This window comes from Thalassophryne amazonica, chromosome 8 (genome assembly GCF_902500255.1).
Source record: "Thalassophryne amazonica chromosome 8, fThaAma1.1, whole genome shotgun sequence".
NCBI classification, from domain to species: domain Eukaryota; kingdom Metazoa; phylum Chordata; class Actinopteri; order Batrachoidiformes; family Batrachoididae; genus Thalassophryne; species Thalassophryne amazonica.
The window spans coordinates 86,358,311-86,376,202 of NC_047110.1; the positions used below are offsets into that span (position 1 = coordinate 86,358,311).

The 17,892-nt window shown below is 41.8% G+C and overlaps 1 protein-coding gene and 1 long non-coding RNA gene across 2 annotated transcripts in view; one reads left to right on the plus strand and one right to left on the minus strand.

The window, feature by feature from the left end:
- Positions 1–505: 505 nt before the first annotated feature.
- tmem86a (transmembrane protein 86A) overlaps positions 506–17,892 on the minus strand; it is a 52,914-nt gene continuing 35,527 nt past the window's right edge. Inside the window, exons 2-3 of the mRNA XM_034176872.1 lie at positions 2,474–2,738; positions 506–2,340 (exon numbers count right to left, since the gene is read on the minus strand). Coding sequence (XP_034032763.1) covers positions 1,913–2,340; positions 2,474–2,738 — 693 coding nt within the window. The 3' untranslated portion in view covers positions 506–1,912. The remainder of the gene's footprint in view (positions 2,341–2,473; positions 2,739–17,892) is intronic.
- Positions 1,149–17,035, plus strand: LOC117516021. Its single transcript, XR_004562284.1, has 3 exons — positions 1,149–1,159; positions 9,902–9,907; positions 16,944–17,035. It is a non-coding gene; the product is annotated as an uncharacterized LOC117516021 (long non-coding RNA).

Below are 17,892 nucleotides of genomic sequence, written 5' to 3' on the forward strand. Positions count from 1 at the left end.
CTATTGTTTATCACAACAGAAGGCAAAGGAGCATGAACCCTCACCAACAAAGAAGTAAAAACATGAAGACAAACAAAATCATGACTAGCAAGGGAATAATGCAATCTGCTACCTCACCACTAGATGATACTATATCCATCACACTGTAGCTTTAAATATGGTTGATGAATTATTACTATTCATGTCATGTGTTTAAGTTTATTCAACACTTGTCAACCAAATTTATTTTACTTAAGTAAAATAAATGTTGATGCTTGTACAATTTGACTGAACTGGTTTGAGTTTCTGCAAACCGTGCAAGTTGGACGAACTTATCAAGATTTACAGTGCAAAGCTGTTGTTGTGAAACGGGTACACGCATACTGCACATTCCACTCGACCGAGACTCAAACCACACATACAGTACATGACACCTATTCAAATAAAATATTTTTCTTAAATATTGTGTAAGACACTTCATTTTAAAATAAAATTAAAAACACAGAAAGGAAAACAAATGAGCGGTCCTGCTGAGAGGAGAAATGTGCGTTAAGTAACCTGTCTGGGACAGGATTTTTCAAGATTAGAACCAATCAAGTATTCAATTATTCTCCCCTCCATTTAGCCTTATGCCACATTTTCTTTTCAACTTTCGGCAATATAGTCAGAAGGGAATGTGTGCTCTAAAGGGCTATAAGTGCATCTCTAAAAGTGAGTAAATATGTGATTTTACTCTGTATCGTAACCTTTGTCTGTTCAGTCTTCACAACATGGTCCCAGGTCGCTGACAGCGTGTATTAGCTGGTCTAGTCCAGCAAAAAAAGAACCCCGTTGACTTTTCCTAATAACTAAACCAGTAGGAGATTTTGTGTGTGTGTGTGTAAACGTTATGGAATACATTTCTCGGAAAAAAAAAAACTGCTCTCAGTTACAACACTGTCACACGCCTGTAAGTTCGACCACCAAAAGGAGTAGCAGGTGCACGATACAGCATGCAATAACAGGTGCTGTTGTGATGACATTGCCGAATGTGTCTGACTATCGTGAGAGCAGGAGGCCGTTGATATAACATCAGCAGGAAGAATCCAGCTCCAGCTCTTAGTGAGTGTTCAAAAAATAAAGGTTGCTGCAGTTATAAAGACTTTCCTCCATTTTCCACTTCAGCACCTCATTTTGCTTTGTTTTGATCGCCACTATTCTTCCTATGTACATTTAATCAACCCCTTAAAGGGGGGGGGGGGGGGGGGGGGGGTCAGGAGCCTGTTGAACAGCGGAGGACAGAAAGGCAGTGTGTTTGTTCAAAGTGAAATGGAAGGGACTACAAATGGCAGGTTTGCTCTTAGTGTGGACTATAGCACCCTTAATTTAGGGGAACAAGAAAACAAACTAGCAGGAAAGTAAAAAAAAAAACACAGTCACGGGCATAAGGTTAAATAAGCAAAATAATGAGTGGTGAAAGTTTCAAAGTGTTAAACTGCATTGTTGGATTGCATGAAGTAGCTGTGAGGTGGTGTCAGTGAGCTGACTGTACGAGTATATAACAGAATTTTTTTTAAGTGTTATAAGCACGCAAAGATTTGTCTGCTGCTCATACTCCTTGAAGGTCCCCAGGTACATCCTCTCTTTAAATTAAAACATGAAGTAATACTCTACACAGCAGGTTATTATAATGGTCTCCATGGTAACTGAGCATCAGGAGAGGCAGGTAAGACTGTTGTCGGGGAAGGTAATGGTAATACTTTCACATCTTTGTGGTAAGAAGATGGGTGTGAGACTACCAAGGCTGTTGTGGGACAGCTGCCATGGTAATAATGGAGTTGTACCACATTGAGGTGAGGGCACAGGGCTGAGGATCTGGCAGTGAGATGTGTCCATGATCACACAGGGCCGCAGCCGTCACCTCTGCAGCATCACAGCCTTTCTCTGCAAAGCCTCATATTCTCTTCCTGGCCACCTCCACGTCTTGGCACTCGACAGCTGACAGCGCTATCAGCATTTGCGCTGCATAGTAGGTGGCCATAATGATGGCGCGTGAATGGGGCACGGGGAAGCAGAACTTGTTGACAGCAATGGTGAGGTCAGACACCATGAACAACACAGCGCCCAAGCAGGCAGACAACTTGGTCCAGGTCCACAAGTCATTGGCCAGCTGCAGACCTGCGATGGCCCTCCAGCCCATGAAGCCAATCAGCACGATGTAAACAGCCACCAGGTAGGTGAAGGGGCCAGACAGGTAGGGATAGAGCAGGCTGTAGCTCAAAGTGGACACGGCTCCTATCACAAGGCCAGCGCACAGGTTAAGTGGCTTCATCCCAAACGCAGACGAGTAGAGAATGTGCGTAATGGCAAACATGAGGAGGCCTGCGGATATGAGGCATATTCATTACAAAATCTACTCACACCCATCAAAACCCCACTTTAAATCATGCAATCAAGCGGCTGAAGTGTATAAGAGAGGACTGCAGCTTATCAGCTCAGTGTGTTCAGGTCTCACCGTGGACGAAGTAGCCCTGCTCCTGCCAGATGAGGAAGGCATCGCCCAGAGCAGAAAAGATGAGGCCCGCCAGGATCTTACGTGCACTGGAATGCGCACCAAGAAAGCTGAAGCCATGTGCAAGTAAAAAGACCCAGAGGCAGAAGATGGGCAAACATTTGATTAGTGCGCTGAACCAGGAAGGACTTGATGTGGGCAGCCACAGGACGAAGTATACACAGGTCGACTTGAAAAAGGGCACCAGTTTAGGGCCTTCACTTCTGACCTGGAAAAAACAGAAAACAAAATGTTTTTTGGTACAAAATCCATAAAGCATTGCACTTACAATATCATTTTAATGAGACATTTTATACATTGAAGTTGAAATAAGTTAAAACATTTACATTTTCTGATAAAGACCACAAAGAACAAAAAGCATGCTTTTAGTCAAGGTGTATTTAAACATACGTCTGCAACTGTATTAAGTACTATTTAGAGGTTTTAGTTTTTGTGCCAACAGAGTATTCCTTTAGTAGAATTTGCAATGTTCACTTTGCTGTATTACTGACATTTGTGTGTGGCACAATGATTAGTCATTTCAAAATGTAATAAATATCCAAGGAAGGGTTCAAATCAACTATTGGTGTGCATCATTTAGATGCAAACTCCAGAGATGGCACGGCTACATCCAAATAAAAGTGATATCGGTGAGTCACCACATGTCCCCAAAGGACCAAAACACATGCAACTACACCTCACCTTACCAATGTGACAAACACACACCCAAGCGGACGTCACAACAAACGCATCAGTTTGCAGGTAGCTGGTTTATGAACTCAACCGCAACATGTAAACTGTGTGCAACAACAGAGTTTGTGTCTAGAAAATTTGCCAGGTTTACAGTAAATATGTCAGCATATCGTGTCCAAAAAGATCAAATAAAGGTACTACTAGGGATGCAAATTACAAGTTTCATTGTGATACAATATGATATCTATAACTCCAAATCAGAAAAAGTTGGGACAATATGAAAAATACAAATAAATAAATAAATAATAACGGTACAGTGATCCTTACATTTACTTTGACTTCTATTTCATTGTAGACAGTACAAACCCAAGATACTTCTTGCTTTGTGTGCTCAACCTTACTTCATTTGTTAATACACATCTACTGCATTCAAGGCCTGCAACACATTCCAAAAAGAAAAGGGAAGGATAAGGCAATTTATTCTAAATATAAGGATTAAATTATTACTTTTACAGCCGATTTTCTTCAGACAAATCCAGGAATGAATATAGGAGCATTTCCAAGTCACTAAATATATCTTGGAATTCGTATTCTAATTTTCAAAAGTGTTTCTCACACTATTTAAAATGTAGGTGAGACCATAAGTAATTTTCTTTTGAGTATTTAAGATAAAATAAAAAAAACAGTTTGAAATTTATCCTTTCCTGGTGCGCGGTTACTGAAGAGATAAATAATTGGATTTTGAACTGCATGCCACTAAAAACCAGGAACGTCCGGGCGAGTCTCGACATTGGAGAAGAAGGAGGAAGTGACATCAGCATGAAAACCATTATCTTAATAGCCCCATTAATTTATGGATTAATTTATGGATTTTTACAGGATACTGCCAGCCCCGTTGCCACCGAGTGGTTCGGGTCAGAGCTGCAGGGTGTTTTTGGTGTCAGAACGGTTCATTCTCAACGGCAGAATCCTTTTGATTGGCAGGTGGAACACTTATATTGACACCCACGCACGCACGATGCCTGTGGCTTCTCCATTCGACACAGAGGCAAAACTGAGTATTTTCATATTATTTTATTTTATTGTTTTGTGGATCATGGGATAATTTTGGCGCGTGCAGAGTGAGACATTATGACATTTTCTTTTTGACTTTCGGCAATACAGTCAGGAGGGAATGTGTGCTCTAAAGGGCAAAAAGTGCATATCTAAAAGTGAGTAAATATGTGATTCTACTCTGTATAGTAACCTTTGTTCAGTCTTCACAACATGGTCCCAGGTCGCTGACAGCGTGTATTAGCTGGTCTAGTCCAGCAAAAAAAGAACCCCGTTGACTTTTCCTAATAACTAAACCAGTAGGAGACTGTGTGTGTGTGTGTACATTTTACAGATTACATTTCTTGGAAAAAAAATTGCTATCAGGTACAACTCTGTCACACGCCTGTAAGCTCGAACACCAAAAGGAGGACCAGGTGCACAGTACACCATGCAATAATAAGATAAGATTAGCTTTACTATTTTGCCAGAGTACAGAAACAGTAAACAATGTTTTTTTGTTGTTGATCTTTTTTTTTTACAATAGGTACAACACATTTACTCTGAATAACTCTGTATAGCTGTGTTTGTTATTTATTCATCCTACAGAAGGGGGAGGAATTACACAGTCTGATTGCCACAGGTAGGAAAGACCTCCTGTGGCATTCTATGTTCCACCTCGGTGTGTCTCAGTTCGTGGCTGAAGGTGGTCTGATAGGACGTCACTGCGGCATGCAGGGGGTGGAAGGTGTTGTCCAGGATGCTGAGCAGCTTCCTCAGAATCCTCCTCTCTGACACCTCCACCACGGACTCCAGCTCAACCCCCAGGACAGAGCCAGCTCTCCTGATAATAAGTACTGCTGTGATGATATTGCAGACTGTGTCTGACTATCGTGAAAGCAGGAAGGCTTCCATATAATATCAGCAGGAAGAATCCAGCTCCAGCTCTTAGTGTTCAAACAATAAAGGTTGCAGCAGTTATAAAGACTTTCCTCCATTTTCCACTTCAGCACCTCATTTTCATGAGATTTTTTTTGTGTCTGTATGTGTGTGTACTTGGTCTGAGAAACTTTGAGAAACACTGATCTCGACTGATGTATTGTTCCACCCCAAAGTACTACATTGGGTGTTTTGCTCATTATGATCATGCAGAAAGTAGAAATCATTCAATGTGATGACAGACAGTATTGTGGCTGAGTTAAAACCAACTCAGCAGATACAAAAAGCAGAAGGGGGAACTGTGAAAAAAAACAAAACAAAAAAAACACCTCCATTGTTGATATGACTCCCTGTAACCCCACTCTGTACTTCTTCAAACAATTCACTTTGTTTGTTGATCTCTATACTACCTCTCTCTTACTCTTTTCTTTTCCAGAGGTCACGTTCTTTGAGAACTATGTAGCATATTCGATTTCATCGTTCTTGCTGTCACAATCAACAAAAACTGAAAAAGATGCTCCAGAGAACCTCTGGACTCACTATGGGATTGGGTGAACACAGATCAAGTGAGGGTTTATTGGAGCAGAGAGCAGTGGAGGAGAGGTGAGGAGAACAAACGTGAGCGACAAGGAAAGAAGGATGAATTTAGAGGCCTTAGAGGAAGGAGTTCACGAGAACTGCTTCTTCATTTGTAGACAGCACTTCCTGACTGTTTCCCAGAGGCAATTTTGTAAAAATGTAAAGCGATGCAAACAAAAGCTACATGCCAAATGCACTCCTTCGAAATGAAACCTTAAGTAGGGCAGAAGAAAAGAAACAGAGGGAAGCGTGGGGAGGTGAAGCAAGTGAGATGTAGTTACTGGCATTAAGATGACAGCTGAAATTAGGAGTAGACAAATATGCAGAGACAAGAGAGCGAGGGGAGAGAGGATGGAGGGTCACTCATGCTCATACAGTTTATGCTTGTGGGGACGAGGAGGAAGAAATTACGCAATCAAACAGCAGGCAGAGTTACAGTACAGGATGAGGCGCAGTGAGGTTTCAATAACCTCAGAATTGTCCTGGTGTAACTGACAGCAATCACTGCAGGAAAATTGTAACGACTGACATATTCAACATGGCTATCAATCAATCAATCAATCAACAACTTTATTATATCTCAGAATTAATGCCTGTGGGATGAATTTAAGTAAAATTCATCATGGGACCAGAAGGACAAGAAAGAAAATAATTTTCATCTATCAGAATTAATCTGGCTCCATTTATAACTAATTTAGGGGGTCCAAGGAGGTCCAGTTCAGTCCCGTCGCCAGATCTCAGTCTTAAGGGGGGGCTTATGAAATCCACCAGGTGGGCACCACTATTAATAGCTTATTTTTGCTTATTTTTACTATTCACGCAGCCCTAATCCCTCACAATAATCATCACATTAACCATGACCGGACCAGCGCTCTCTCTCTCTCTCTCCCTCTCTCACTCACACCCACACACACACACACACACACACACAAACAAACATGCGCGCGCATGTTCGCACGCACACACACACACACACACACACACACACAAGTACAAATAACGTATTAGATCACACGCAGCATCTTGAACTAAACAAACAAAAACACCACGGCGGGTGCATTTCAAAGCAACCAACAGAGGGGTAGCTACCAATTGCCAACACACACACACACACACACACACACACACACACACACACACACACACACACACACTGCCACCAACTGAGTGTGCACATGACGTATTAGATGACAACCAGCATCTCAAACTAAAAAAAAAAAAAAAACACCACGGCGGGTGCATTTCAAAGCAACCAACAGAGGGGTAGCAGTAGCAATAGTACCAATTGCCATCACACACACACACAAGTGGCGGATGCTGGTCTTTCAAGGAGGGGAAGCTCAATTTCGGCTTACATCATAAAATGTGTCAGTTTATTCATATGTAAATTCTACGGCGTTGCTTTGCGCCATGCGGCACCACCACGACGCGCGAAGCCTCTGCTCCTCTTTCCATGACAAAAACTCCTGTAACAGTGGAATGTGCCGTTCATTTCCAAACTGGACACTGTGTTTTATCCGGGATGTCATCTGGCTAGCACAGGAATTGTGAAAAGACGTGGACATCAGCACTTTTTTGGCACATTGAGACAGACGTGCAGAGGAATTCCGCATGGCAGGCGGTGCCGCATGGCGCAAAGCAACACCGTGATGAAGCCTCACAGGACATGTTCTGGCATGTCCAGGCACATCCACAATTTCTCGGATAATCACTCGATGGAAAAACCACCGACAGCTGTCTGAACGCCATCTCAAAGCCGTCCTGTGAGACCAAAATGGAGGTGGTTTTGTCTCGTTCCAGTAGCGAATCCATCGTGACGTGCGAAGCCTCCACTCAGCTTTCCATGACAAAATCTCTTGTTAAAAGTGAAATCTGCCGGAAAATGGTTGATGTCCAGCTCTTGTGATAACCAGAGAAATTGCACACGATGGTCACGGATCCATACAGCCATCCGTTTAGAAATGAAATGGTCGCTCAGCCTGTCGATGGTGGCTTCGGAGCGCGGCGCACCACCAGTCGCTCTGGGCCGTCCTTAAAGTGACAGTAACACTCCGTAATCTCTTTGAAGCCCATAACATTTTCACAAAAAAACATCTGAATTTCTCGAATGGTGTCCACTTGGATGTGCCTCACAGTTTCTGACAAAATTTTGATCAAGCAAAGCGGCAGACTCTGAGCCATTACTAAACAATGAAAAAAACGACGAGAGGGGTGGACCACTCCTCACTCAAGCCTGCTCACAGGCGAATGACGCAACCGACAGGCGTGAAAAAAACTCACGCATGCACACGAAGGTTCAAGCTTGGCTGACGCAATCACACGGATACTTTTCTAATAGACCTCGTACGTAGACAAACTTTCCAACAAACTCACACGGTTTTAATATATTTAATGTCTTAGTGATTATGCAACACTGGCCATTTAACCCAAAGCAAGTACAATAAAATGAAATTAGGCTTTTATTTATCTATTTATTTATTTGAGATCTGTGACTGTGCTCTGGCTTGGGTGGGCGGGCCCAAGCATATCAGTGGGCGGGCACTGCCACCTAGGGCCTGCCCATAGCGATGGGTGTGGTCCAGTTGTGATAAATCTATAAAATGTAAGGGAACTGATTTGGTCCCACCTTGATGCATCTGTCCGTTTGTCAGGAAATCTGGCATCAACATATTTTAAAGGTACTGTGAATGATTTTTCTGCCATGTGTCACACTTCAGGATGTAAATAAAGCTTCCTTCCTCAGTCACTCCTCCTCAACTTACAGTATACCCACAGGGGTGCCTGTGCCACCTAAATCTAAAGCTGGCACACAAAGTATAAAAATATAAATTTTCGCTGCTTAGTTAGTGCCTGTTATGTTGATGCGCTAAGAGCTTCGCACTGCTCTGAAACCCATTATATTCAATGGCTAGAACGTGCAGACGTCAGTGTTATGGTAAATGGACTCCATTTATGTAGCGCTTTTCCATCAGCATCAGAAGCTCAAAGCACTTTACAATTATGCATCACATTCACACAGACACACTCAGACACTGATGTCAGGATGCTGCCATGCAAGGCGCTCACTACACACCGGGAGCAACTTGGGGATTAAGGACCTTGCCCAAGGGCCCTCAGTGATTTTCTGGTCTGGCTGGGTTTTGAACAAAGAATCCTCTGGTCTGAAGCCCAACGCCTTAACCACTAGACCAGGGCTCTTCAACTCATTCCAGAAAGGGCAGAGAGGGTGCAGGTTTTCTTTGCAACCACACACTCCACCAGGTGATTTCACTGATTAACATCACCTTGAGCAGATGGAATCAGCTTAATTCCATCTGCTCATTGATGAAAGACACGTAGTGAGTGGTCCTTTGCTGCACCTGAAGTTGGTGGCAAAACCTGTGTCTGAATCTCTTTTGAACACCTGACAATCTTTTCTTTAAATTGCTGGCATCTAATTTTGTCGAGGCTGTGATTTTTTCCTCCATTGTACATGGACACAATTGCCTTCTCCCCAGCTTCAGTAATTCAATCATGTTCAGTATCTGGGCCAGTCAGAAAGATTTCTGCATGTTTCCTGAATTCAGAATCATTGAACAGCATAATTAGCTAAGTATCCAACAGGGCACCCAATTTCAGTTTTAGAATGTCTAACCACACTACAGGTGAATTTGGATAACATTTCAGTCCTTCTTTTGATGACAGAATAAAATAGAATAGAATCTTTATTGTCATTGTACATATACATAAGATAAGACTTTATTGATCTCACAGTGGAGAAATTCACATGTTACGTCACCTCTTAAAAAACACACAAGATGGGTGCGAGTAGAGGAAGATGTGCATCAAACAGCGTGTGCAAGGATAAGCAATAATAATAATACTTGTAACAATACAATAAAATAAGAAAATGAGGTAGAAATAGAATATATACACACACACACACACATATACATATATATACGTACATATATAAGTACATATGCATACATAAACATGATTGGAATTGAAAAAGACAGCAGCATCTTAGTGGAATTTAGATGTGGTAAGGTGACAGTGCAGGGATTTGTAAACGCGTTGTTATTGCACATGATTTGTGGACATATTAATATTGCACTTGATTTGTGGACATATTATTGCATGTGGTTATTTCACAGTGTTATTGTACAGTCTGCGGTATTGTTCCTTCTTGCACTGAGGGTGCCTCAGTCTGTCACTGAACGAGCTGGTCAGCTCCACTACAGTCCGGTGCAGAAGGTGAGAGGAGTTGTTCATGATGGATTTGAACTTGGTTAACACCCTCCTCTCAGCCACCTCCTCCAGAGAGTCCAGAGGACAGCCCAGGATAGAGCTGCACTTCCTGACCAGCTTATTCAGTCTCTTTCTCTCCTGCTCTGTGCTGCCCGGGGCCCAACAGACGACAGCACAGAGGAGAGCAGAGGCTACAACAGAGTCATAGAAGGTCTTAAGCAGAAGCCTGCTCACTCCAAAGGATCTCAGTCTCCTCAGGAGGCGGAGGCGACTCTGGCCTTTCTTGTACAGGGCATCAGTATTGTGAGTCCAGTCCAGTCTGTTGTTGAGGTGAACACCCAGGTATTTGAAACTGTCCACAGTCTCTATGTTCTCCCCCTGGATGTTCACTGGTGGGTGAGGTGGTGGTTTACTCCTGAAGTCGATGACCATCTCCTTCGTCTTACTGGTGATGAGACACAAGTGGTTGCGCTCACACCAGTCCACAAAGTCTATGATGACCGACCGGTACTCAGCTCATTCCCCTCAGACACACAACCCACAATTGTGGATTGTGGATGTAACACACTGTTTTCAAATAGACTGTGCAATGTTCACGCCTAGTTCACAAAATTAATGCGTGCCAGAGATTTTGAACATTTCAAAATTTTCTTTGTGCACTTGCATGCAGCCGGGCACAGATCACACAGTTTACAATGGGTTTACTTTCTGGCACGCCAGATTGTGTGCCAGTGCAGGGAACAAATTCATGCAAGTGTCAAGGTGGCTTAAGGTGTGCACCTTCTCTCAGCTGTCATAAGTAACTGGTAATTTGAGACAAAGCTGTGCTAGCAGAACCAAAGAATCCTCCCAAGACATCATACCAAAAACATCCGGTCTTCGTCTTAGGTCAGTGGTTAACAGCAGTCTCACAACCACACAGTAAGACAGGAAGCACCAGGCACCTGAAGATTTGGACCTTCATTCTCCTGCAAAGGTACCAGTACCTTGAAAACCTCTTTCTGGTGACCCTCATGACTCCAAAAGCTCTTCCCAGACATTTTTCCATCTCAAAGGCTGAGGACCCAGAGACATTAATGTCACTGTTGAGATAACTAAATGTCTCCGCAAGTTCAACACATTCACTGCATAGAGACACACTTCAGATGGCAGAAAGTCCAGAAAGTCACTGAAAGCCTGGATCTTAGTGTTGATCCAGGACAACTGCAAATCAAGACAGTCAAACTCCGAACTCAGCTTTTCAAGTGCTGTAATCAGGATGTCTTGTTTCTACACAGATCACAGCATTGTCCACAAAGTCAAGGTCAGTAAATACTCATCAACAAAGGCACCTAAGGTACTGGACTCCATGAATTACCTAACACTAAGTCCATGCCAGCACTGAACAGACTACATTCAGAGACACAACACATACCTGAGAAACACATCATTGGGAAGATGTCAGCAACTCTGCTCCAGCTCAGCACAGCACTGATACGTAAATGTTCCTCTTAAAAAATACATATACAAATGTTTCCCTTTAACATCAGATCATTCTATTGCAAAAGCAAGTAGCATGAGGCAGGTTTACAACCTGAATTAATGCACTCCTCTCCGTAATGTGCTTTGCCTAGCCTTCATGAGACTAATGAGGGGTAGCTTTCTTATCACACCACAATAAGAACTCAATTAAGTACATGTTGTTATACAGAGAGAGTCGCTGCAAGCAGCATCCTAACAAATTTGTCTAAAATAAAATGCAGTACAAAAACATTTTGCATGGGACGTGGATGTTAAATAAGCTGATATTACGCATGGTTCAAATGTTATCTGTGGAAAAAATAATCAAAGGTCTGGTGAGGAGAGTGACAACAGACTGAGTTTCTCAGCAGGAAGGTGGAGGTGGAAGAAAGTAATTGCTTCTCACAACCTTTGGTCCATCCTATTCATACTGCTTTGGAGCCGTTCTTTACAGTTTCTCTGAGTTGTTTGACATGTAAAATGGCCTACATCCGTAAGAAGAACACAGCTTCAAGTAGTACAAAAAGCTGCTCTAACATCATAAATGCAGTCATGTGCCATAAATCTAAATTATACTACATCACTTGCCATCAGAGATGTTGTCTTTATCTTTGCTCTGATGGTTAGTGCTGTATTATCCAGTGTTATCTCAGCTATGATACTTTAATCTCATTTAAGTGATTAGACTGCTAGACGATGAGTCACTTCATTCGTTGCTCAAATAAGGCAGTCAGCACTGTTCTTTTATGTTGGTGACAGCTGGCCGTCACAAAGGACTCAGCTGCTGCTAACGTCTCCTTCAATGTCCCTGCAGACAATGTGACACCACAGTCACAGTGTGTCGAGTCGATTACAGCTGAAATGATATCATTTCACAACACCGACATTCAGAATTCAGCTGAGAGAAATTAAGCTCTACACCTGTTCCTTTATTCCAACCATCAGGCCGGCTTGTTGGAACGGCACTAATTAAAATATATAAAGCTGTTTAGAAAATAAAACTGACTGGATGAAAACACCTTCTTCTGTCTCCTGTTAATCAATAACAAAGTTCATTACTTGACAGTATTTACATTCATTTTTGAAAATATGATTTGGCTTATTTACCAAAAGTAATAACATAATAACAATGTACTCATAACAACACTGAACCATGGACCAAGTTATGATGATATCATGATATCTCATAATAATAATTCTTATTATTATGCTAATATGCTAATATAAAATTACTATATTATCATGAACTGGTGGCACTGCAACTTAGTGGTGAGCACTGTGCTTCACAGCAAGAAAGGCCTGAGTTTGAATCCAATCTCTTCCTTTCTGTGTGGAGTTTGCATGTTCTACTCGTGTTTGAGAGGGTTCCCCCCAGGTGCTCTCGCTTCAGCCTACTTACAAAGACATGCAGGTCAGGTGAACTGGAAAGAAACTTAAATTTACCCTCGGTGTGAGTGAGTGTGAATGTATTTGTCTGTGTTTATGTGTCAACCCAGTAAAGTTGATAAGCACAAATATTTTTTGGAGAAATTAGCCATTTTAGCTAACCAATAAACAATGGGTGCTGTGCTGCAATGCACCATGGGAGTTCAGGGTTTTGAGGTTTTAAATGTTATTGTGGTTTATGTTAGTTTAACAGTGTTGTTTGTGTTACTTGATTTTGTTGTGTTTTTGTAGCTCGATTGGTTTAGTCAGTTTAGATAAGTCTCATGTTGCTATTACAATGAGTGACTTAAGTTTCATGTTGGTACCATAAGTGAAATGTTTAGTGGTTTTAATGTCTTCAACCACTGTCTTTGTCAAATTAAAACCACCTGCTTATAGCAACTGTGTGTGTGTGCTGCTAACTACTTTCTGGACTCACACCATTCCTGCAGAGGGCGGAAAGTCATCTTTATATTAAAAGAGTGAGTGATTTTAAGTTCAATTTAAGTATATAATATAATTGTAAATACGTTAAAAATACATGGATGACACAAGAAAGTGAAAACACTTATTTCCATTGTGATCCATTTAAAAATCAAAAGACAAAATAGGAGTAATAATAAAAATAAAATAGTAATAATACTGATGATACTAATAATAATATTACTAATAATGCTAATGCTAATAATGCTAATAATGCTAATAATAATAATAATAATAACAGTCTGTATATGATAACAAGAACCTAAACAATTTATGAATACATTAAGGCAGTAAATTAACAATAAAACATTACATAAATAACAGGAAATAAAAGGGTTGAGTTCTTCTTCTAAAAATTGTTGAGGTCTAAGGTTCTAAAAACATTCTGGACACACACAACATTCCAACTCATTATACAAGCTTTTCTAAATTTATTACCACCCTTACCACACAAATGTCAGCCCCCTATTTTAGAAACACTACCCAATCTAGAGCCTGTGGATCCCCATGGGCAACATGCTAGTTTTCCTATATATTAGCAGGGGGAAGGAAATTTGTCCTTTACCTCTGAGCATGACAGTTGACCGATTGATCTTAACCAAGATCAAATCACTTCTTCTAATCCATAGGTCCAATGGGGCATGTGGATGCATTATCAAAATCAGATTTGGCATTATTAAAATAACTACATGCATACTTACAAACACAGCTACTGATACTACATAATGTTAATTCCGTTTGGATCTTCTGCACCAATCACAAAAAATACACTGCATTGAAGCGCTCTAGTCTAAATGATATCTATTCAAACATTCTGGGACACATTCTCTCCCACTTTCACAAATATGACACATGGAAATTAAAGAACTGCAAACTCATGAACTCAATTTCACAAAAGCACAATAACACAAGAAGGGTGCTGGCAAGCACAGCTGACACGTGGGTAGTATGATGATGCTATTTCAATGCTGCAAAGACACTTGTTCTCTCCATCATACTGCTGCTTTTGCTCCAATGACAAAACCACTTGCAGAGAAACGGTACAGCACACTGCAGATTCTTCCCAAAACTGAATCCCATTCAATATGAGACTTGATGTCAGCTTGAACTTACATTACACCTGACTCAAAATGTCCTGTAGCAATCTATGGGAAAATAACATCATATCAGAATCCCACAGGGTTTCTGCAGGAGGGGAATTCATATAAGATTCTGAGAGAAATTTCTGTAGGATTCCAACAGGAACGTGGCCTTACAAAATTCCTAATGGGACTTCCTATATTAAAAAAAAAAAACCATGGGAGTCCTAATAGAAATGAGATCTCACAGGATTCCTAAGAGAACTCCTGTAAGAGAAATATCCCATAGAATTCCTACAGGAAATAAGTCAAACCATGCATAAGGGAATTCCTGCAAGAAAAAAATAAAACCTATATTATTCCTATAGGAAAGCGGTCATAAGGGCCTGTCCCACTGGGGAGAGGATTAATTGCACATGAATTGAGTATACAAATCGTGGGCGTTCATTGTCGTCCGCAACAAAAATGGCCAAAAATGACAAATGTCCCAGTATGAATTACGGATATATTAATAATATATAGCGAATATATGATGAACAATCACGGTTATATAACGCATGTAGTGAGGAAACTGATACGACACATTGAGATTATCATGGCAGTATTACTGGTGTATTATGAATGCATCGCGCACGTGTTGTGCGTGCACGGCATCTGCATTGCAGTCATAAAATAAGCGCACTCGGGCCGTCGGCATCACTATTCACACCAACAATACAGCCTCTGGAGCATTTGCTGGACTCGGACAAGTTGATCACAGAGTCAATGTTCATGTTGTCATGCGAGGGTTAACTGTTCATGAGTTTGGGGAGCGGGAGGGGGGAAGCCGCTCAGGGTGTGAGACGGTGTTTTTTTTTTGTTTTTTTTTGAATGAATTGTGGATAAACAGCAACTCTTCCTTTTGTTGGTGTTAAATAAAAGTCCTGGATTGCAGCAGCTATTACGTCTTTGTGGATTTACACAGCCGGACTGGCACTGACTGGCAGGTATGTCGCTTTCTGCCACACTTTGGATTTACGTGACGTGTTTGTTATGCATTCACAGATTGTCAGCAAATCAGCTGCAAAGCAGATGTACGTAATAAAAATGCTTTATTCGTGGCCAGTTTTTATGCATTCGCTACAACATATTTTAGTTTGTGATGTGGACATGATGGGCACGATATATATCTGTTTTATACACTGTCCCGGTCCACTGCCAAGCCGTAGATCCCCATCAGTTGCGGATATCAGCGGTTAACGGCAGATAAACAGCACATAGAGTGAATATGTATTGTGTATGAATTGAGTATATATGGAATATGTAAGGCGGATGTCATCTGCATCCAGATTTTTGAACAGCTCAAAAATCCTGGCTGTGGACATGCGTGCCTCTGCGGATGATCACGGACGTGTTCGGATGACGGCCGACTCATACAGGCATGTTACACGGATACTGCGGATGTTTGGCGAATATGGGCCAATTTTGTGCGCAATCCATATGCAAATCCTTCTAAACGCCAGTGGGACATGGGCCCTAAGATTCCACAGGGAATTCCTATATCAAAATCCTACAGGATCCTCTGGAACCTTTTGAGTAGGGAAGGGGTGTTATAAAATGGTTTCCAAAAGAAGAGAGCAATAACAAGAAGCATATATTAGAAATCTGAAAACTCAACAACAGCCAACTGATTGCAGGTTTTTGTTTGTTTGTTTTTTTTTTTTTTGCCTCATTACATGAGGGCAAAGCAAAAGTGTAGTAGCTAATAACATTAATGATGGCTCTGTCACCATACAAGTCAGCAAGCATGCACAAAATCAGGGCACTGGAAGAGCAGGACAGACTGAATTCATTACTAATGTTACACATCACAAGTGCTCTTCCTGCTAAGTATGTCTGCTGTGAAAATGGCTTGTTGTACCAAAAGGTTAAGTTCCCACAATGTTACTGAGTTACAGCAGACACCTGCAGTTCACAATAGTTTTATTTTTTTTTATATATATATAAAGGACTGCACTTTCTCTGTCTCTGCACAGGGTCTGTTTGATAAAGCTGCACTTTGTGAAAAAGCAAAAAACAGAAATGATCCTGAAATGTATACGAACCGGCCTTGTGCACTATATGGCATATGAAGGACAAGTCAAGTCTGAGATCACGTGCAGGAGCTACAAACACCACACTGGATAACAACTACCCAGGCAGACAACTGGTCCATCCCAAGCACTTAAAAGTATCCATCTATCTGTCGCCGCCAGGGGAAACTTGGGTATCCCCTTGACCTTTAACATGGAAGAGTTACGTTCAGCTCATCTGAGGTTTAGTTATTGATCCGTTCAGATATCATCAACGTTCCTGCAAGACATCGGACTTGGGAGGTTGTACGAAGTTGGATGACAATCAAACAGAACGCTGACGGTACGGGAACTACACAAACAATGAGGAACCATCAGGACAAAAAGCAAAATGGAATACGGACGAATTGAGGATGCCGTCAGGGATTCATTCACATTGATCAAAAGTTTGAAAATTCTGACAAAGCGGCAGCTACAGGAACAAAGCTGGATGATGGTTAAACGATGTCTCCGAAAGTCAACATACGAGGGCTGTCAATAAAGTATAGGTCCTTTTTATTTTTTTCAAAAACTATATGGATTTCATTCATATGTTTTTACGTCAGACATGCTTGAACCCTCGTGCGCATGCGTGAGTTTTTCCACGCCTGTCGGTGACGTCATTCGCCTGTGAGCACTCCTTGTGGGAGGAGTCATCCAGCCCCTCGTCGGAATTCCTTTGTCTGAGAAGTTGCTGAGAGACTGGCGCTTTGTTTGATCAAAATTTTTTCTAAACCTGTGAGACACGGTTCGAAAAATTAAGCTGGTTTTCGGTGAAAATTTTAACGGCTGATGAGAGATTTTGAGGTGATACTGTCGCTTTAAGGACTTCCCACGGAGCGAGACGTCGTGCAGCACTCCCAGGCGCCGTCGTCAGCCTGTTTCAAGCTGAAAACCTCCACATTTCAGGCTCTATTCATCCAGGACGTTGTGAGAGAACAGAGAAGTTTCAGAAGAAGTCGGTTTCAGCATTTTATCCGGATATTCCACTGTTAAAGGAGATTTTTTAATGAAAGACGTGCGGACGGGTCCGCGTGTCAGGACGCAGCCGGCACAGTGCGGCAGCACAGGAAAAACACCTCCGTGTTGATAACCATTTGTAAAATCCAGGCGGCTTTTGATGGCTTTCAGTGGAGTGAGTATATGAGAAATTGTTTAACAGCTGGACATGTTCCAACTTGTCCTTAAGGCTTCCAACGGAGGTGTTTTTCCTGTGGCGGAGCGTCGCGGCGGCTGGGAGCCGACGCTGCAATCTGCCCGCACGTCTTTCATTAAAAAAATCTCCTTTAACAGTGGAATATCCGGATAAAATGCTGAAACCGACTTCTTCTGA